The 21,531-nt window shown below is 38.3% G+C and overlaps 1 protein-coding gene across 9 annotated transcripts in view; it reads right to left on the bottom strand.

Moving 5' to 3' along the window:
* The window catches only part of plce1 (phospholipase C, epsilon 1), a 116,849-nt gene that overhangs the window by 17,200 nt on the left and 78,118 nt on the right, over positions 1-21,531 (bottom strand). For 4 of the 9 annotated variants that reach the window (XM_041815051.1, XM_041815052.1, XM_041815053.1 and 1 more), the window contains exons 10-33: positions 16,174-16,319; positions 15,927-16,074; positions 15,740-15,850; positions 15,546-15,655; positions 15,310-15,426; positions 12,996-13,037; positions 12,546-12,674; positions 12,334-12,470; positions 11,077-11,183; positions 10,865-10,989; positions 10,630-10,774; positions 9,375-9,539; positions 8,915-9,029; positions 8,580-8,742; positions 8,352-8,474; positions 6,863-6,999; positions 6,511-6,749; positions 6,272-6,333; positions 6,026-6,191; positions 5,816-5,923; positions 4,721-4,837; positions 3,761-3,919; positions 3,300-3,435; positions 2,969-3,010 (exon numbers count right to left, since the gene is read on the bottom strand). In XM_041815051.1, coding sequence (XP_041670985.1) covers positions 2,969-3,010; positions 3,300-3,435; positions 3,761-3,919; positions 4,721-4,837; positions 5,816-5,923; positions 6,026-6,191; positions 6,272-6,333; positions 6,511-6,749; positions 6,863-6,999; positions 8,352-8,474; positions 8,580-8,742; positions 8,915-9,029; positions 9,375-9,539; positions 10,630-10,774; positions 10,865-10,989; positions 11,077-11,183; positions 12,334-12,470; positions 12,546-12,674; positions 12,996-13,037; positions 15,310-15,426; positions 15,546-15,655; positions 15,740-15,850; positions 15,927-16,074; positions 16,174-16,319 — 3,049 coding nt within the window. The remainder of the gene's footprint in view (positions 1-2,968; positions 3,011-3,299; positions 3,436-3,760; positions 3,920-4,720; positions 4,838-5,815; positions 5,924-6,025; positions 6,192-6,271; positions 6,334-6,510; positions 6,750-6,862; positions 7,000-8,351; positions 8,475-8,579; positions 8,743-8,914; positions 9,030-9,374; positions 9,540-10,629; positions 10,775-10,864; positions 10,990-11,076; positions 11,184-12,333; positions 12,471-12,545; positions 12,675-12,995; positions 13,038-15,309; positions 15,427-15,545; positions 15,656-15,739; positions 15,851-15,926; positions 16,075-16,173; positions 16,320-21,531) is intronic. The other 5 variants (XM_041815054.1, XM_041815058.1, XM_041815056.1 and 2 more) reach the window with 3 other exon arrangements.

Genomic DNA, 21,531 nt, shown 5'->3' on the forward strand with positions numbered 1-21,531 from the left:
CATCAAGAATACAGCCTCCATGTTTTATGCAGTCTATGGGAATGCCCCAGCACTTACCTCTCTTGCAGGATTTATATTGCCTAGAGAACATATTTCATAACAAATAGGAATATAATTCCTGCATGCCATCACCCATCCACAATATTAGTGTCTGTTAGGAGAGCAGGCTGCATAAATAAGAGTTACACATTAGAGTCAGTGTGACAGTTGAAATACTGTATGTTAAATTCCCAGGATGACTTATATTTAAATGCAGTAAATTTAACATCTGGGAATCTTACTTTTCAAAACAAATGTTGACAGGAGAGGTGCTGGGTTTTACATCTACCTCACTGAACTCAGACCACTGAGTGAAGATTTATGGTACTTCTGAGTTAGTTTCAGTGATCAACCAGGGTGTTTGCCCATTAGTTTTGTCTACACAATTCTTCCTTAGTCCCCCCAATACAGAGCTTCTCAAAGTCTAAGTATCCAATCCTTAATTTATTTGCTATTTCTGGTAAAATACATAGACTAGTGAATGGATATAGTGCCTTTTGAAGATTAGATAAATATGTAGATTTATCCTGAGATTTGAAGCTTAACACAACTTCATGTGAGTGCAAGAGCAGCAAAAAATAAAAGAGAGTATTTATCTATATATACAACTGTTTGCAGGTCTCAAAAGTATTTCTCATAAGAAAACTGGAACAAGGACCCCTTCAGAATAACATTCATTTACTGTAAATGGGAGGAACATAAGGGAGTTTTTCCCTTTTCCATTTTACTCCTACACACACATTCATCGTAGCAAAATATGCAAAGAAACACATCAGCTAGAAAATGCAGAAACTTTTTCTCACAGAAAACTTGTTTAACTACTGACGTTAGGAATCTCTTTCCTGCAAAGAGATTTGACCTTGATGGTAGTAGGAGGACTTAACTGGACCAGATTGAGGCCAAAGGATGCTAATGCTACATAAGACATGGTGGCAACCTAGTGTTTTGGTGCTAAAAGGTTGGTGTTCACCAGGCCAGCTTTTGTTAGAGACAAGAAAGTGGAGTAAAGGTAGATAGAGTTTTTTAAGATGTCTTCTTCACTAAAAGAACATATGTGTTATGATGGCACCACTCTATGGGGTTTAGATCAGAGTAATTTTTACAAAAGTAACATGAGCCAAAGTTCGTGTCAGGGACATGCAGGGGGCAGGGGTATTTGGACGGGAGTAGTTCTGGGTCTGGGACTGGGACAGGGTAGTTTCCCCTGGTCTGTTGTTTAGTGTGGGGGCAGCGTAGGGCCTGAGAAACCAGATGGCTTTGTTTTGTTTCCCTGATGAGCCTGCCCAGCCACTGGCGAGGTCACCGACAAATACAGTAGGGGGGGAAGAGAAAGGGAGGAGGTGATATGTTTGTTGGAGAGGGAGGCAGACGACTTACTATCAAAACACTGACTAAAATGAATAAAATGTTTTAACAACACATCTAAACTTTTATGGCATTCATGGATTTCCAAATAAACTTTCTGGATGGACATCTGACAAACTGAAGCTTGGATCTTAAGCAGAACAAACAAACTCTGAAAAGAGTAGCAAATAAAACAAAACAGGAACAACAGACAAACACACCACAAGCCTTCTTAATGACTACAATAAAAAATCACCAAGATAACACACCCAAGTCTTTTTGCTTACATGGTGTAAAAATACATATGGAAGGTAAAAGAAATGAAAAGCATAAAAAACATTCAACGTAAAACCCTCTTTGTAAGCAACTTAGAATAATGTGCTAGGCTTGAACCCGGGCCACCCACGTATATTGGGCGCGACCTAACCACTAGGCCATCTGCACTCCTGTATGCATATTCCTAATAACTGTAAAGTCAATGGGTTCCATGTCTGTCATCACACAGATCCATTTTGAATAGCTCCAATCTAAAGTTTTTATGCCTGGTCTGACAACCAACAGCTGAGTTACTGTCATATGAGGAAAACCAGGCAGTGGCTACAGGCATGGTTTAGGCGTACTGCAAGCCCATAAACAATGGCTGCTGGTGAAACTATTAGCTTGGATGTAGCTATAGCAGTAGGCTTTATTAGAATAGTGCAGCATTTTTTAAGAACAGTTCAGAACCACACTGAAAGCTTTATCAGGCAGAAACTATGTTTCTTCATTTTCCTGGCTGGCCCCGATGTTGTAATGCAAGCTGGTAAACAATAGCTACTGCCAGTGAAGTGGTTATCTCAGATGTAGCTACAGTGGCAGTTTAGTCAGAAAACATTCCTCCCTGGGATTATTCAGAATACATTTTTTGCTGCATTTGTTTACCCCTGTAATTAATTAATCAAAATAAATCAAAATTTTGACTGCACTATGTATCATACTTGGCAAATATTAAAATGGACACGGAAAAGCTGTAAGTTTAAATTTCTGCTTTTCATGTACAATGGATTGCTATTATTATTTATATCATCTTATAGCACTTTTATCCTGATCTTATGTTTTCTTTCAGCAACTGCCTGTTTTTATCTCTAGCTGTTGAGGCATTTTGGTTTTAATTGTTTACCTTGAATATAATACATCATATATCTTATCTGTTTTATTTCCCTTTTTAAATTTTCTCTAAAAATGTGCTGTATATAGAAAGCCATTATTATTATCACTGTTAAACAGACAAAAAAAAACAGATGCCATACAAGCAGAAACTAGCAGCTGTTGCAGTTTGCAGGCACACATGGTGTCAATCTTCAGCAGCAACATAGATCACTAGTCTATGTCTATATATCAGTGTTTCCTCTGTATTTATTCTGTTGTGGTAGACAACCTTACCATTAATATTTACAAAAGGAATCATTGTTTTAATCAAAAAAATGTATACCAGTATTGAGAAATGCTTAAGACACAGTTTAAATATACGTTGCTTCACCACTGTGAAACAAAACAAGATGGAAACACTGGCACATAGAGAGAAGCTTTACAGCCAGGTATTTACCTTCAAGGCCATATGAGGTAGTAGAGGCTGTGAGGACATCAGCTAAGTGAGAAAAAGGCAGGAAAACACAGGAAAGAAAAGGAGTGAGAAAAGAGAGACAAAGTAAAGAGAGACTCAAGTGTTGAAAAACAGTGTGAAAGAATAAAGTTTAATAAAGAGACTGATTCAGGGGTTAAAATAATAAGAATCTCCCAAGAATTTTAAGGTGTTTTCACTTAATAATCTACTCTTGTGCATACTTTATTTTCTGTTAGTTCTATTCTTTGGAGTGATTGTGTTTGAGCTACTAAGAATCTACTGATAATCACAACAAGAAAGCAGCTTTCCCTACCATCTGATAGAGACTCATAGTCATAGTCGTACTCGTCTTCTTCCTCCTCTTCTTCCTCGTTAGTGTGGTTGCTGGGTGATGTAACCCCTGGTGACCCATTGCTGGCCTGGGCCTGCATGTGGGCCAGTTGGTGAGCCTGTTAAAGGGTTAAAATGCAATTGTATAAATCATCATCACTAAGAGGACACATCAGCAGATGATGAATGCTCTGTATCTATACAATCACTTATCAGCACATAATCTGTAGCTTATACAGAAGCACTTCCTGTTCGATAGATAAACTGTGAAAATGGTGTTTACTTCTGAGCACATTAGCATCCTTTATTTATATGTGAGAGCGAAGTGCTAAATATTGCATGAACTAATGCTGCCTAAAAGGCCATTTAAATGAGTATGTATGTGAAAATATAAATAATATATTGTTATATAGGTGCAGACAAAATGCTCTCTTTGGCTCTGACCTTCTGTTTGAGGATGTCCACGGGCGCCTGGTGAGCTTTGAGCTTCTTGTTCTTGAGGAGGATCCTCCCTCGCAGCTGCAGCGGCGACGGCAGGTGAGGGTCATCGCTGAAGTCACTTTCAAAGAGGAAGCGTGTCACGAGACGATCGCCAAACACCATCTGAAAAATCAAAAGACAAGTATCCAAACATGATTCAGACATCAATAAACCATGTCTGACAATGTGCGTGGAGTGTCAAGTGAAAGGAGGAGTGGAGAATCAAAGTGCTTTTATCAACACAAAATAACATTTCAAATAAACAAGCCTGCAGTGAAATAAGCTGGCTGGAGGCACCGAAATGTTTGAACATGAAAGACTTTCCTTTATCAAGCTACTCAGAAGAAGTCAGTCTCCAGGGAGGAGAGGATGCTGGGAATCTCTGTTACATAAAAGCAAGATGATATTCCATGATGTGTCTGTGCTGCCCAGATATGTGCAGCCTTTGAGTTTATATTTTAAGAATGAAGAAGAAAGGGAAACTTGTAACCTAAAGATTAGAAAAGCAGGCATCTGGATGGAACCTGATGGTTCAAATGTTCACAGCAGCAGAGGAACCTAAGAAAGTGGAGTTCTACCCTGCAACAAGCATTCGTATGGAAAACATTTCCACCTGGAGGAGGTTGGTTCTACTCCACAGTGTAGGTGCATGTAATTCCCTGAGTTTGAAGCAACACATTGCTTAAAAAGAGAAATATTCTACTGTTCAGTCCTCCAAGGAAATGTTCCTATTTTGGGGCCACCTTATAATGCTGAAAAGGTAACACTATGGAAGGGGTTTTACGTGCATAAATGACAGCAAACTCTGTGTGTCTAATACTGTCAGCATCAGGGACATACATTGAAAACATACAAGAAAAAGGATGTGGATAATAAAAGGCATATTTGTATCTAAGTCTAATTTTCAAACAAAGCATGTCATACCTTAAAGATCTCGGCCATTTTGCGCTGCTGTGGCAGAGAGCAGTGGTTCTCGATGGATAGTATGACTGGCATGTCAGAGTTGACAAATGCAGAGCGGTTCACAGCTTCCACCACGTCCTGGATGATCATAGAGGAGATTAAATGATTTGAGACGGCACTTCAAGTCAAATAGAATTACTACATTTTACTGGAACTGACATGTAGAAATGTTTAAAGGGGTCTGGTTACACGGAACAGTTCTGGTATGGCCCTTTTTGGCCCTTAAAGTATCCAGCTTATGAACATAATCATGTATTTGCTTCAGTTATTTGACTGGTTAACTGTTGGATAATATGCCTTCATCTTGGAATCAATTTCAAGTCCACAAAGTCCAGCATGGATACAGAAAGTTGGAAGCTGTGAGTCTCCCCCATCTCAGTTGCTGAAGCTTGTCACTCCTTCGGAGTAGTCATAGATGTCTCATGTCTTGGTGACTTCTCTCATTAGTCCCTATCATATATTGTCTCTCCATTGGTGAGGAGGGTCTGACCTAGGCAGATTTACACATGTGCCATATTCCTTCAATTTATTGATGACGGATATAACTGAACTCTGGGGGATGTTCCTTGGAACTGCTTTTTGTATCATCACCTGACTTATACCTTTCAATAACCTTTTCTCTGAGTTGTTTGGAGTGTTCTTTTGCCTTCATGGTGCAATGGTAGCCAGGAATACTGATTAACCAGTAACTGGTCCTTCCAGAATCAGGTGTCTTGATACTAAAACCCTTTGAGAAACATTTACTACACTCAGATGATCCCCATTTCACTAATTGTGAGATAAGGAGCACAATTTGGCTGGACCTTGGCTGTTGAATTACGTCAGTCACTTTAAAGTGGGTGAAAATTTATGCAGTCACTTATTTTACATTACATTTTGTCTTTAATTGACATTCCTTTGTAGAAATATGTTTTCACTTCTACATTACAGGGGTTTTTGTCATTTTTTTGTAAAAAAAAAGCGAAATTATATTAACCGTGATTGATTTATAAAATCAATGAAAGGGTAATTTCCTTAACTTAGGTGATGTCGATATCTGTTTAATTCATTTCTAACCTTAAAGGGAATCTTAGTGGTCAGAGTGTGTCCATGATAAATAACTGGCATGCCATCGTCTCCATCCCAACAGTCCAACTCAACACTCCTGCAGCCTTGCAGCAGCACCTGATCATCAGAAGACAAATGGGGAATGTGGGACAAAATTACCTCAGAAACAATAAAAATCAGCCCACTCACAGAAGTCTTAATGTTAAGCAGCTCATTCACCTGACTGTAAAGCTCTACAGAGGACTCTCCTTTGAGCTGGTGTCCTGTCAGATAGGTGTTATGAGAAGATTCAATGTAGTAGTAGGACAGAGGGTACTGCAGCTCCTCTGTGTTCATTTGTGACTCCTCAATACGAGAAGCAAAGTTCTCCTTATCCATCAGGAACCTGACATGCAGAGACATAAGGTTAGATGACAAAACATGGACTGAGTAACAGTAATATTTGAAATATCCTAATATTCTTACCTGGCAAAGCCTTCAAATGACATCCAACCCATTTGTCTCATGCTTGCTGAAGGCTCAAATTTCTGCAAGACAAACGCAAAAAGTCTTATAGTCCCTTTCCTTCCAAATGCATCAGGTTTATTTATTCCTTATCCTCATTGAACTTAAAAATGTTCTTTTTCATCCCTTATCCAGTTCATGACATTTAATGCTTCTTATCCTGTCTTGCATTAGTGCACACTTTCTTTCTTCTCTCCTACCTGTATAATGCTGAGAATCTCATCATAACTTAGGTGCTCCCTCTGACAGTTGACTAGAAAGTCATTTAGTTGAGGGATTGCCAATCCCAGCACGCCTAAGGAAGAGTTTTCCACCCCTGTCCCATTGGTCACAATGCTAGCTGCTGCAATAGCGTCGGAGATCTGCTTCTGGTTGTCTGACATCTGCTGCCTCGTCCGGATAAAAAGGCCAAGATCTGAACCATTGCGAGTTAATAAATCTGCAAAGGAGTGAAAGAGTCAGACGGAGGTAGAGAATTGATTAAAAGGATCATTGCTGTCTTTTGTACATTTTCAATTGCATATTAATGAAAATGTAGACGTCTGCTCTTACCAAGGTCTGGCTGCAGCCCTGTGTCTTTGTCATCTATGCTGAGGTTTGTGTAGAGAGGAGCAGACTCTGGGCCTGAACGATTGCATGGGACAGCAAAGGTGTCAAAGAGCTCCTTCAGGTCCTTCCTGCTGCGTATGCTGTGAAGGAAACAACACAGTGAAGAATTCAGAGTTATTTTAGCCTCTGAGATGGACAAGAATTCATTTTAGAGGCGCAATTCAATTAAGATCACAGATATAGATATAAAAAGGCTCTGTCAAGCAAAAACACATTTTAAATTGAATTGGTTCATGACTAAATCAAGATTATCTTGTTTTGACTTGTATAACTTTATAACAATATGTTAAGGTTGTCAAACTTTTTGATGCTTTGGTGCTTTCCAATACCATGTATTTTAAATAGAAACATTCTTTGTTATTTTATTAGTTAATAATTTCAAAAGAACCAAAGCTTTTAAAATCCACTTCTATTAAGTATGTAAGTCAGGTGGAGTAAGTCCTTAAAAATTGGATGCAAACTCCTGCTCGTTGCCTAAATTTATTAAATACACTAGCGACAGTTTAAGTACCTAGCTGTTTCCAGTGTATCTGTGTAATTTAAACAGTACCTAGTATTTTTTAAAATACATTTTTGGTATTTCAAACAATAAGTTACCCAAAATAGAGTTCCTGATACTTAATTTTTGTTGCTGTGGTATAGAAACAGGTATTGATTTAGTTGGATTTTTACTTGTATAGCATCTAACTTCAAATTTTTTGTCTATCATGACAACCCTACAATTCACCTAATTTGAAGCACTTTCTGAATCGTCTATATTTCTAAACCCAAAATACATTCATAGAGAAAATTTCAATCAGATGACAAACATTACACCATGTCTGGTATCATCTGCAGGAAATTAAGATACTTACGACACTGATATGCTGAAGTACTGTAGCTCAATTTAAGGAAGCTTTTAGTTACACTGCTATGAATATTAAAGGTAACCTGTATGGTAGCTCATGAGATGATGCACTGTAGTCTAAGAAATGCAGAAAGACTGGTATGACAATACTACATCATTTTTAAGTCCCCATAGCCCCTGTTCACTTAAAGGTTAAAAATGGTACAAATGCTAAAAGTTTTTAGGAAAAGACTTCTTGGAAATAGGACCTGAATAAATACAGAGAGGAAACATTTGTTATTAAGTTTATCAGACTGTTTATGGCAGGGATGGAAAAGAACTCAACTCGAGTTAGATCCCAACAAACATTCATAATAAACAGTGCATACATCAATGCTTCAGAAATGTTCTGAAATGACAGACTTTTAGATACACAAAGAAAAATGTGTCTGATGGAGGCGTAGAATGAATATAAAAGAGAATATTTAGCAATTTTTAAAAATTTGGTCCGTCTAGCTAAAATCTTTGAGCAGGTTTTCCTTTAAAACAAAAACAGTCAGAACACAAATAAATATAGGATCTACAGAAATAAATTCAGCTTGATACCTGAATGACTTGAAGAGTTCGACAAACTCGATGAAGCTCATTGTGCTGTCTGAAATCATGAGGTTCTGGAAACCCTTGAAGCAGCCTTTACCCCGACCATGCCATGACCTGCTGTTCCAAGCCCTCCAAGAAAGAACACAAAATAAAACAAAACCAAAAAGAGAAAAAAAACTCATCCTGAATAATAAAAGAAGACACCTAAAATATTTATTATACTGCAGAACTTACCCCGGCTGTGACTTTGAATTTCCTGAGAGGATCGGAGAGGATTGGGGGCGGTTAGACTGGTTGGACCCAGCCATGCTGGAGGACGATGAAGAGGAGGAAGAGGATGCCAGCAATCCAGGGCTTTTATTTGATGAGAGGGAGAAAGGTCCAGGGAAGCTGTCATCTACAGAGGCAAAGTCAACAATGGTGAATAATAAAAAGCTGCAGAAACACAGTGAGAAAAGCTGTGGAGGACTAAATGTTTTCTGAGGATTGCTACTGAGTTGATACTTCACTTGGCAAAGATTTACAAGTTTTGATGCTTAGTTTTGATTAAAAGATAAGAAAAACATCACCTGGCTCATCTTGGTCGATACTGTCAGACTCTGGTCCGTTTCGGTACAGTCCCTCTTTACAGCTCCGTGTTTTCCTTGAAACCATCTCATCGTCTGTGGCGTCCCCACTGTCTCCCTGTTGGGTCACAATCACATCTTCTTTTTGGTACAAGAAATAACGTCATTGTTGGTTGAATGGTAAAAAAAAAAAAAAAAATTAAATATTTTCAACCGGAATTAACACGTAATTTATGTGAATGGAGAAAAAAACAGAGATGAAGAAGTTCTAGTGGTTCTTAATAATTCATGTAAGTGGTTTAGAGGTTTAAATCAAGTCTATTGCTAAGCCCCAGTACATGATCCAGAAAAATCAGCAACTTGGCAGAAGAACTTAAGCTGGAGTGTCTCTCTTATTGTTCTTTTTAAATGTTCTGTTAACAGCCCACTCATGAATATGAAAATAACTTTTAAATGTACTGACCCTGACAAGGACCTTCTTCTTCTTCTTGACTTTGTCATTGATACTCAGTGGACTGTTTTTCTGGGCTGCAGGTTTCTCCACTCCACTCGTACTCATGTTCCACCTGCGCCCGCCAAACAGCTCGATGGCGTGGGCCAGAGTAGGGCCCTCGTACCTGCTGTCCTCCTGACAAAGGCAAACATGCAGACAAAGTCTTGAAATCAGCATTTTTTTACAGCATAAATTAGGACATCAAACTAATTCTGGTGTAATTTCAGATCTCCTTATTCCTTTTCCTAATGTTATTTGAAAACATGAGGCTGTATTTCAATTACAATTAAATAGGCAAGATTGAGAGGCGCTTGCTTTATTTCACTTGTTTTCATACAGAAAGAGTGATGGGGAAATTGAAGGCACATATTCTTTTAACTTCTTAGAATTCAAGGTAAAATTAGCCAAAAACGCATATCCAGGAATACCAAAATTAAACTGAATGCTGTGTTTGAACAATTTGGAGTAGCACAAACAAGATGTTTTTAGAAAGGTAACACTCTGAAGTTACTCCCCAAATTGTTATGACTCACTGTAGCTGCTACTGGAATTGAGTAGTTCGCTAGTTCCGGTTCAAACCTGATAGCAATAGAGCACAACAGGAGGATTTTAAACCTGTTTTTCTACGATAAAGACCAGGTGTTTTCAAACCAGAGACTCCCAAAAAAGTTTGAGGTTGACAGACATTTTTCTTAGTAGCTTTGCTAACAAAATAATTATTACATCAAATACAGTGGATTATTGAGCAAAACAAAGGGATATTCAAAATTTGAAATTATATCAAACCAGTCCATGAATCTTTATGGATGTAATTATGTTTTTGGACAAAAAATTTGACTAGATGTGGATTGTAGGGACTCTTTCTGTTGTAGCAGGACTGTTTTGATGGAATATTATGGTCAGGAGAGTGATGGAGAGCTTTTAATGACAAAGTTGTGTCACTTTTATTATTGTCTGCATTCTGACAAATGCATTAGTGTGGTTGCTGTGGTGGTTTTATCCTGGAATGTTAACATGGTCAGAATCCTGAGAATCACAGCTTTCTGGTGATTTATAACATGTGGTATGCTTATGAACAGTCATTTTGTAAATAACTGAATAGTTTAAAAAAAATCTGCCAGCCGCACGGTGGACCCTCAGGTTTTTAAGGGATTAAAAAAAATAATCATGGCAGAAATAAGCAACAAATACAGAAAAAGTTTCATCAAACATATTAAAAAATCACCTGATACAAGCTGACATACTGCCTCCTCAGCCACTGCAGCCTCTGGTCAGGAAACTTCTTTAATTTCCTGGTTGCATTCACCAGCTCTGACAGGCCCTTATGGAGCGTTTGTGCCGTGTGGTGAGGGGCCACAAAGTGCAGCAGTCTAAAGTAAGACATTTCGAGGTAAACTGAAATATTTAGTAACAACAAAATCATTGACTGATATTATTATGTTGAAAATTGCGGCACAAACCTGTTGTCAGTGGTGCTGAGGCCGTAGAGGAGGCTGAGACCATTCTCCTCCACCGTCATCTGACTCAGTTTATTCTGCAGACATACTGCATGAACATCCACTCCCTGATGACCCAGGAACACTGCCTGTGCATATGAGGAAATACTGTGTTAAAAATATTAGAAATGCAGTCTCACATATGGCCATCAATGCTGCTTTTTTCTTCAACAAACCTTTACTACTCCCAGGTCCAGAAGGCCTTCTGTCAGTCCTGCCATGACAGGCTGTCCTAATCCCACAGGTGGCTCTGAGAGGGAAGCCCCTCCACTCTGAGGTTTACCTGCAGTAAATCAAGACATAAACAACAAGTGTGAACTTCAGTAAAGACAAAGGAAATGGAACTTTTACAGCTGTGTGCGCAAGACATGGCACCTACCTGCTCTGTATAAACACATTTAAAGCATGTTTAAAACATTAAAATCACACAGGATATATTTTCTTTCCATAATATGGCTGCCTGGTTTTCATTGTTTAAAGACTTATAATGAGGGAGGAAATGGACCTTGTCCAGGAGGTCTACACATCTTGAAATGTACCAATAACAAAGCCAATCATTTTAGCAGTTCTTATAGATTAACTTCATACATCTTGACAAAATCAGTTATGTTAATCTTTAAAGTCCCTGTAAACTGATATAAAAAACAGTGTTTTAGGTTTTTTTGTACGACAGTCCACTGTGTTAGGAATTACCAGGCCAAATTTGAGTCATGACATCTATAGGTTTAGAAAATTAAGCTTCAAAATCATGAAAAATGAGGCAGTAATATTTGCTCTTAGATATTGTGGGTGTGTCTGTTGAATGCCCCAAAGTCATGCCCAGTCACAAGAAACATGATCCTCTGGTATTTTAAGAAATGCTACAACTGGAATGGAGGACTTGTCTCTCTGTTATGCTGTTATGTTACAATGTTTATGTCGTGACAGGCAGATTAGAGCTAAAGAGTTTGTCTGATTTTCTAATGCTGTATTTAACACCTCAGGAATTCCTAATGCCTCATTTTCTGAGGTCTGTGAAGTTATGTTCCTCTCTTATTTATTAGATGTCTTTGATTTTTTGATGCTGCTAAAAACACCCAATTTCTTAATGTTGCTCTACAAAATATTAGTCTTTAACGATGAATAATATTGAAGACTTTTATTGTGACAAACTTGGAAGGAATAGAACATGTCTATAATTGGATACTAAACTAAACTTTAGCATCACAATGCTAACAGACAGGATAGATTGAACTGTTGCTGCTTTGAGAGAGACAAAGCCACAGTCTGCTTCTTTTAAACATCCAGGGCTAACATTTTAGATAAACTACTTTTGATTTGATATCATTGTAGAAATAGGGGGCGGGGCAATTCCAGGAGACGTGTTGGAGCGCCAAATTTGCTATATTTTTCTAGATTACAAAGACTCCATGACCCTGTCCATGATTATTTACCCCAGGTGAGTGTTGTGTTGTCTGGTTGCAGTCGCAGCAGGCAGCGAGCTGTGAGATGGCTGTCCTGGTCATAGTGGATGACTGTGGCCCCCTGCAGCAGAAACTGGTGAACGTCTGGCTGAAGTGACAACACGTACCTGGGAAATAACAATACACTGAGTGATACTGTCTGCCAAGCTTCCTAAGTGTGTTAACATCCGTGTGTTTTCTACCAAGGAATGAGCTCTGTGCCATGGCTGAATGCTCTGTGTGTCTCCTCGGTTCCCTGAAACTCCACCTCCTTCACCAGCGATTCAGACGACAAGTCCCCCTCTGAATCTGACAGGTCCCCCACCATGAATCTAAACATCGAAAGAAAACCAACAAAAAGTAATTTAATTATTTGAATCTTAAATTCTAGTGTCAACTGATTTGAACTGGGGCCTTTAAATGGATGGGTTTATTTTATTAATTCAAACAATGGAAGCAATTAAGTTAAGCAGTTACTTTAGAAATGCATGTGGTTCCATGTACTCTGTTTTGAGGTAAACAGGATGAACAAGCAAAAGCGCTTCATGCATTTGTCATTGCACATTCTTTGATACTAAACAAGCTTTTATTGAAACAGCCTGATGACATTAGACATCAATGTTCAAACCCCCAAGACTTCTCCAACCACTTACAGGTCTTGGTTTGATTCTGCCGCTGTCCTAAATGAATAGGAGCTACAATGGAAAGAGAAAGGGGGAAAAAGCCTGAGATGAACAAAGAGAGGACAGAGAGGTTTTTTACTCAAGTTCTCAGAAGGATGAAGATAAATAGCAAAAAGATGATGCCAGGGGGAAAGATCAGGAACACAGAAAAGAATTCCTAAACCTCTTTGAGTAAGAAAAATAATATTTATCTGCATTCCTGTGCAGACAAATGAACACCATATCCTTCACCAAAGTAAAAAAGAGATGTTATCCTGAGTTTAACATGGAAAAATAACTTTGAGTCTGAGAAAATTGTCTAGAACCACAGAAAGGATCATCCAGGTTTCCTTAATACAAACACCACAGGCTGAGCTTGAAATAAATTAAGTTTTCTGTATGTTCCTGTCCAGGTTAGCTGCCAGCAGTGTGTCTGAAAAGTACCAGAGCTCTGTTCCTTCCTGCTCTGACAGGAAGCTAACCTGTTATCTTTTTTCTCTGTGACACTGGGGTTTACGTTAACATCACCTCATCACAATAACAATCTACAAAATGTGTTCCTGCACAAAGCCATTATCTTGATGCTGGTGTTTATGAAAGACAACAGCGCTGTGACTGAACACTGAACTGACACAGAACAGTATCCGTGGAGAAAGAGAAAGAACGACAACTTTCATCACAATATAACCATGTAAACCATACACTGTCTGGACTAGATATTTCTAAGAAAAGTTAAACACCTGTTTCAAAAATCACTTTCTGAAATAGATGTAATTTGGCACATTTTAGTCCCTTTTTTGGGCAAAACAGAATGAAGTGGTTGCATGTACGCAAATGACTTTCAACTAAATGTTTAATGTTTCTTAAAAAATAGAAATGAAATGGGGTAACTTCATTTCATAGAAGGGGCTAGCCCAAATTAAAATTCAGAATAAATTCTGATATTAAAGAGAGACATATTATGTTTATCTTGTTTGCCAGATATTGACTATAGAAAATATAATAAAAAATACATTTTAAAAATAATTATTTTTGGGCAAAAGGCTTTTGGTCAGAAGGTTATTAGTGCTACAATAGGCAGTGCACCTCCATCTTCTTATCAACACATAAAAGGTTTGAAAAAAAATGGTTGCTTTTAAAATCTGTATTTTGTAAAAAAAAAATTTGAACATGGATTAAATGAGTTGTTGAGCACCATACTGCAAAAACCCAATTCTTAGCAGGTGTATTTGTGTAATTCCTAGTCAGAAACACATCATCACTCAACCCATTTAGTCCTTGGCCACATAAGACCACACTGATAGCATTTGAAAACAATCTCTCAAAACCTGAGGATTTTCTTAAAAACTTTTATTTCTTTTTATCCATTAACTTTTGCATTTAAGGGCTATGGATACTAAAACCAAAATAGTTTTATCCCTTTGCCTTTCAGCTTGTATATCGAATCAAGTCATAGTTTTTTAGTTGTGTCTAAAAATAACAACATAGGCTACAAAAAAAGTTTTGTTGCACTGAAGGTTTCCCAGAGCAAAGAACCTCTGTTACTCTGTTATTAACCTCTGTTTATATACAAAAAAATCAAAAACTCTGTTTTCACTTCACCATTAAGGGTTACTGAGTGTAGATTAATGAGAATACAAATATTTCTGTACCGTAGCACCAGACTGTAACATAACAAAACTGAAAAATTGATGAACGGGGTCTGGACACTTTCTGAATCCCCTGTACATACAAATGTAGCATCCAGTCCAAACGGGTTAATATAAGTCACATTCACAAGTCAAGACAAACCTTTCATGTCAAGATGTAAAGGCAAAAAACAATAAGTGTAAATCTAATTCCAAGAATATAGGTAAAATTTGGCTCCTCTGAAAGAAAAATCCAGCAACTTTTTTTTTTTTGCATGTCATACTTGAATAATGTTGTTAACTAAGGATTCAGTTTCTACTCTGACCAGAGATGCAAACTGAAATTAAAGCCAGAATAAGACAAAGAAGAACCAAAAACAAACAAGGAAACAAAAAGAAGCAGTATGCAAAAAGATGCACCATGTCCCTAGATCTTGATGACTAGGCTCACATGCTGTGTGCCATCTGATACTGTCCTGTTTGTCTCATATGCTTGCTCATAACTTGTGCAACCTCCACCACACTCAGAGATCATCCATCAGTTTGAAGGGTCATGACACTGTGACAGAAAACACTCTGCATTTTCAGATTCTGTAAACAAGACAGTCTTTTCTAAAAAGATCAAATGCTGGGAAGTATACGTGTAAAAGAAAAGAAAAGGGACAAATGGTACTGACTGATTGCGGCAGCGGTCCCTAAAGGAGTTGTTTCTGGATGACAGGGAGGGGCCTGAAGAGGAGGGGCTGGTGGATGCATCATCAGGATCCTCTGCCTCCAGACTGCGATTACATGATCTAAGGAACATCAAGATGGACATGCAAGAAAGTTTTTTGGACATAAATTACACAAAAACAGAACATCAGTGTTTTTGTTGTGTGAGCAAGCATTGCCTCTTTGAGTTGTAAACTCCTACCTGATAATCTGGAGGATGTTGCTGACTGTAGCCTCCTTCTCTGGGATGTGTAGACCATCAGAACCAGAGCGTGACATGAAGTTGTGTTGGCCGCTGTAGTCAGAAACAAACTGGAGAGAGATAAAATCCTGGTTTTATGGATTGTGTTCGGCCTCTAGGATGTTTTAATGTTCGCTCATGGCTGGTAACTGTACCTCTAATGAGTCCTCTGTGTTATCTGGAGGTGGTTTGAGGCTGATGATGCTTGCAGTTCCATCCAATGCGTCACTGAGCTCCTTGAGAAAAACCCCACAGAATGGCACCACCTTGAGACAGAAAACATCAGATTCTGGCTTCCATTTCAATTTCATTACTTTATTTGAGTCTTACAAAGCATCCCACCTTGCATCCTGGGATATTGAGTGCTCTGGTCACCACCTTCTTGTACTCAGCAGAAGACTCATGCTGAGCCATGGCATCTTTCAGGCTCCTCATTGTCTCAATGTCAGACTGATCCATGAACTGCCACATCTTCAGCACCTTACGGGACCTTGGACAAGAAATTACAAGTTTTAGTTCAAAGTAATTTATTGTCGACACTTGTTTGAACACAGTTTGTGGGCGAGTTACTGTCTGTGAGCCTTTATACCTTAGTCCAGCCAGGAACTCCATGACACCGTTGTAGTTTCCCATGTTCCAACAGCATTTGGCGACATGGACCAGGTAAGAGAAAACCTCCCTCTTCTCCTCCATGGACCCTGCTGTCAAGATGAGCCACGTAACCCACGAACTCACCTGTGGATACAGAATTATACCCAAACTTTTAAAATGAAACTACGTAATGCTAGCTTGAAAGGCAGCCATTGCATGTCAGTACAGGATTCACTACTATCAGGAAAAAGTTTACGTAAAGCTCTTTTCTCTTCTTTCAATTTAGAGATGTTGTCCAGTTCTGACAAAGTTGCTACCATGCATAGCTGCATCGACACAGATCTCTTCACTGGCCAATATAGTTTGCAGGCTTGCAGTCGCTTCAACTAAACCAAGCCTGTGCCCGATGCCTCTTTCTCCCCCAATGACAGAGATTTTTCTGGTCATTCTCTAAGAGCAGCTTGAAGCTTTGCAAGATGGACCCTCCTGATGATAGACATGGAATCTGACCAAACCATTAGATGCAAGGTTATCAGGATAAGACAAAATATGTAATGACACTGTTCAATTTTGAGTTAAAGATGTGAATAAAAGAACCAAAATTAAAGGGTGCATTTTAGCTACAACTCATATCAGTTTATGTGTAACTGCTCTTCTTTATGTGTTTCATAAACAAATAAAGACTGACTGATTGAGATTGTAATATGGTTGTAGTGTGCTAAGATTGGCTTCAGAGCAACCTTGTAACAGAGAGATTTTCTGAATGGACAACCCATATAAAGGCTGACTTGATACACTGACTCATGGGATGACACATAAGTGTATACATATATTACAACAAGGCTTGGAGTGTTAAACCTGAGTGAACAGGAGACAAGGTCCACAGCCAAGCGATGGTCAGCTGAAACTGTGTTGTGTGTGGTCTTACTTGTGCTCATGGCATGCTTTTGAATTCTGGTATGGCATTCTGTTTCTAAAGTGGTGATGTATGCTCTGGGACTTGCCAGCTGGCCACGCACACACGCACACACTGAAGAAAGAATGAGATCAGATATCCATCGGCTGCACTCCGTCTTTAAGCGGACTGCCCTCAAGTTCTCTCAAAAGACAGAAAGATATGTATCAGGGTCAGCTTCCTTTCACATTCTCTGCGACTGACACAAAAACCAACACAGAAAAAAATCTAATGTAAATGGAGCTGCCACTTTTGCTCTTGTTTTGGGGCCTTGCAAATGGATTCACAAGCACACGCACACATTGAACCTCCCCAACCCCCTTGCAGGCAGTAAAAACATCCCCCTAGCCTAGAGATCTGTTACCGGGTTATGTAAGGATCTGTAAGACCACTTCTGGGACTAAATTAAGCCACAGAAACACACAAATGTAAAGTATAGGGCATTGTTTCAGGTTGTTTCTCTTCCAACACAGCCTGATAAAACTCTTGTAAAGTGTGACTTCTTTGCCTTATGTCATCCAGGCAAGCACACTACATAATCATACATAACACATGCAACCAAACCCCTTCCCCATGTACAGATTACGGACCCTTACATACCTACACAAGGTATGAGGACATAGATACTCACATATCAACCTCAGGCACATACTGTATATACAAGTGAACACAGTATATACAGACCCCTTAGATAAGGGTTGTGAAAACTACATCTTACCTCATAAACATTCTCAACAATCTTTGATATAACATAGCATTTTTATTTGTTAGACTCAACAAACCATGACTCTATTACCATAAGTGAGTCTGGAATCATGACAAGCAGCTTTTTGGAGAGTCAGGTTTTCTCCCTATCTAATATGAGCAAAGGAAAGCAAACCATTGTATGCATTCCTGCATGATGGAAGCACAAGCATGAAAGGGGCTCAGGGTGGGGAAGGTTACTCTGAAAATGTAATCCATCTTCAAATGTCTCCTCTAAATTTTTCTCAATAATATAATGTCTCTATTCGCTTGAACTAAAGAGACTTTTCCAGCGATTCAAATTTATGTGTATTTTTGACAGCAATACATCGTTTTTTTTTCCATGTGGGTACTGGGGGGATGCAGCTCTTCATAGATATGTGGAGGAGGGGCTCAATGAGAAAAAGGCAGGGAACCACTGATGTAATGAATATAAAACAAACTTTCAAAAATAATTTAAGAACTGTAAAGGTATGATTCAGTATTAGTATTTGTACTCAGTATGGCTGAGAATACCCAAATGTCAGTACTTGTACTTGGTCTGACAAATATGGTATCAGTGCATGATACACTGTGCATCCCTATTACTGTTTTCACAGCACCAAATGTGTTGCTTCGCCATCATCTAATAGTGCTTATTTCATCTAACTGAAAGTTCAAGAATGGCTATTAAGTGGACCTTTTTGGTCTGGTTTTAAAACTGTTTTTAAAGGTCAGCTTAATTTGCTAATAAGGAAATGAAGCCCTCTATTTACACTAAAAAATGTGAATTTTAACATCTCTGATGTAGCATCTGACAGTATGATATGGACTAAGCTTTTCTGAACTAAAAAATGATGACATACCAGCTTGAGAACCATGTTTGCTTTAGATTTTCTATAGTTTCTATTGTTTTCTTTAGTTTTGCTTAAGTTTTTTTTTGTTTCAGTTGTTGTACAATCATCACATTGTTGTTAAACTACCTAGAAGAGCGACCAACCAACCAAGTAACCTCTCCTTGATTTAAATACATCCAACTCAGTAACAATATGTAAAATATCATCATACCTGCTTGTGACTTCAGCATATAATGGCAATAGAAACTTAATTTAGAGTACTCAACAACCTTATCTTTTTATTTCTTAATATGCCTCCTTTGTTCTCCAAACACTGTGTTGTGAAATCATACTGGTCAGCCTTATCTTTTTATTGCAGTTTTCCCTCTAATTACACAGTCATCTTTCCTTAATTAGGTGATTTAATTAATTACAGGCAAAGATTGTTTTCTAACCTGTGGCTCTATTCAGACAGATCAGATAAGGGGTGTCAGATACAGAACATCAGTCCTGGAGCAGTTTCTAGAACAATCTACTGTACACAGCATACTGACACAACCCTGCTAACCTACAGTCTCTTATCTGATCCTCCTCTGCTCTCTGTGTGCCAGGATGTGCATGCCCAGCGTGAAAATCCGCTATCAGTCACTTGTACTCAGCAGCTGGGTTGAGTTACACTCACCATCCGAACCACGCTCATGGTCTGCAGAGGGGCTTTCTGAATCGCCACAGATCAAGGCAATGCAGAGTTGGCATCTCTTCTGATATTCCAGATCCTAAAAGTGTGTACTTAGTGTTGTGTAAGACAGATAATAGACAGGATATGAAGGCATGCTATAAACATAGGGAGTGTAATGGTACATAAGAGTTAAATAAGGAAATTAAGAGACAAGGACAGGATCGAGTCTTTAAAAATAGCATATGTGTTATTAATGATAGTCTGATCCCCCTTTGATGTTTGTGTGTCTGTCCGTCTGTCTGTCTCCATCTGTGCTGTGTTATTAGTCCAACTATGAGGGTCACTTTCTCCTTGATACATGAATTACATAACCAAGGTTGACAGAGAACTATTACAAACTCGCAACATAAGCACACACTGTACTCGTCCTGTCAAAGCTAAACACTCCAGACAGACACAAAGAGACCCAAACCGCTCCTTCTTCCCTTTCCTAAAAATATTTTCTTTCCATGCTATCTTTCTGAACTGCATAATCCTTCACTTCCATACATGGCATAAAAATGAACAGGGTCAAAAGCATCAAATGCTTTTGGGTAATTTTGATTTAAATAACCAAATTGCTGCTTGTCAAATGCAAAGAAATCAAGCCATCAAGGCAAATTTATTGATCTTATCAAAGGCAGTGTTATCAAATGTTAACCAGAGCACCTCCAACATTAGATTAATGACATATTCATCCCTTTCTAATAAATCTCTTACACATACACCTTACAAAACTGCATACAAATCGAGCAGAGTATGCTCTCTTCAAAACCCCAATCCAATACATAATCATTTAGCATAACCAGCAGTTATACTTACTCATTGAAATAGGTATTTCTCAAATCAACTGGTTAAGCAGATGCTAAGTACTATCAGTTTTAGGCAGGGTATATAATTAAGAAGATCTCTTTAACTGACCAGTTCTATGTCCTAAATGACTTGTTGATTTATCTATTATTATTGAAAGAACATTTTGTCAAAAATAAATTATTCAAATCTATTTCCTGACAAATCAACTTTAACCAAAATATATTTTAAACAAACCATGGCCCATGTTATTATCTGTTGACCAATTGCTAATATTGACACATTTTGGCAGCTAGTCTTGTAAAATTGTCCTTACTGGTATGATACAATAATTAAATCACAATTTCTTTTAAGCCATAAAAATAATAAAAATAGAAGCCACCTGCCAATAGTTCATCTGGTGAGTAAGACAACATGCATAAATGCTTACAACATAAAAAATAGAGATGTTTTTATCATGTTCCTTGATTAATATGTAATTACTGATGCATGTATTATGTCTGTATGTATGCAATGACAATAATAACTTTATTTGTAAAGCTCTTTTAAAACAAGTGTTTGCAAAGTGCTTTGATATGTAGAACAAAGCAGCTTACACAACATACATCAACGCAGCATTTATCGCCTTCGTCAGTCTCTCATTCCCAACTCTTCTGCTATTTTAGTTGTCTATCTGGTCACATCCCGGATTGATTATTGTAACTCCTCTCACAAACTTCAATTAATCCAAAATTTCGGTAAAAGCATCATTCCTGTTCTTCAGCAGCTCCACTGGCACCCGGTCAATTGCCACACTGACTTTAAGACTTTGTTCTTCACCTTCAAGGCCATACATAATCCCCATCCCCAATAAACAAAAAAAACATACCAATATGCATTTTTACACTTACATACATGTATGCAAATGTGCTATATATAAAGTTTCATACTTTTTCCTTTCATTAAAGTATCAGTATGAGCCAATTCATAATTGTCTGAGAAAGAGTTCCCTTTCATTCATAACAACCCGGCCCTGATGGCAGCCTAAGTTGTCCATCCCTGATACAAACCATTTCTTTTGCAAGTAACTGACAAAACATCACTACACAATCAGAGGAAAAGTCAAGAAACCTGATCCACAGAAAACCCCAGCTGTATCTCATCTCTTTCATCTAGAGCTGACAAGAGAAGCCACTTGTTGGCTTTATCTATGTCATTAAACTCTCGCTCCATTGTGCCCGTATATGGCTACAATGTACATTTGAGAAACTATTTAGTGTCTCTCTTGTGTCTCACTGGCTTAAATGAAAACCAGCTGATGAGAAAGGCATGTGA

Source organism: Cheilinus undulatus, linkage group 20, assembly GCF_018320785.1.
Source record: "Cheilinus undulatus linkage group 20, ASM1832078v1, whole genome shotgun sequence".
NCBI classification, from domain to species: Eukaryota; Metazoa; Chordata; class Actinopteri; order Labriformes; family Labridae; genus Cheilinus; species Cheilinus undulatus.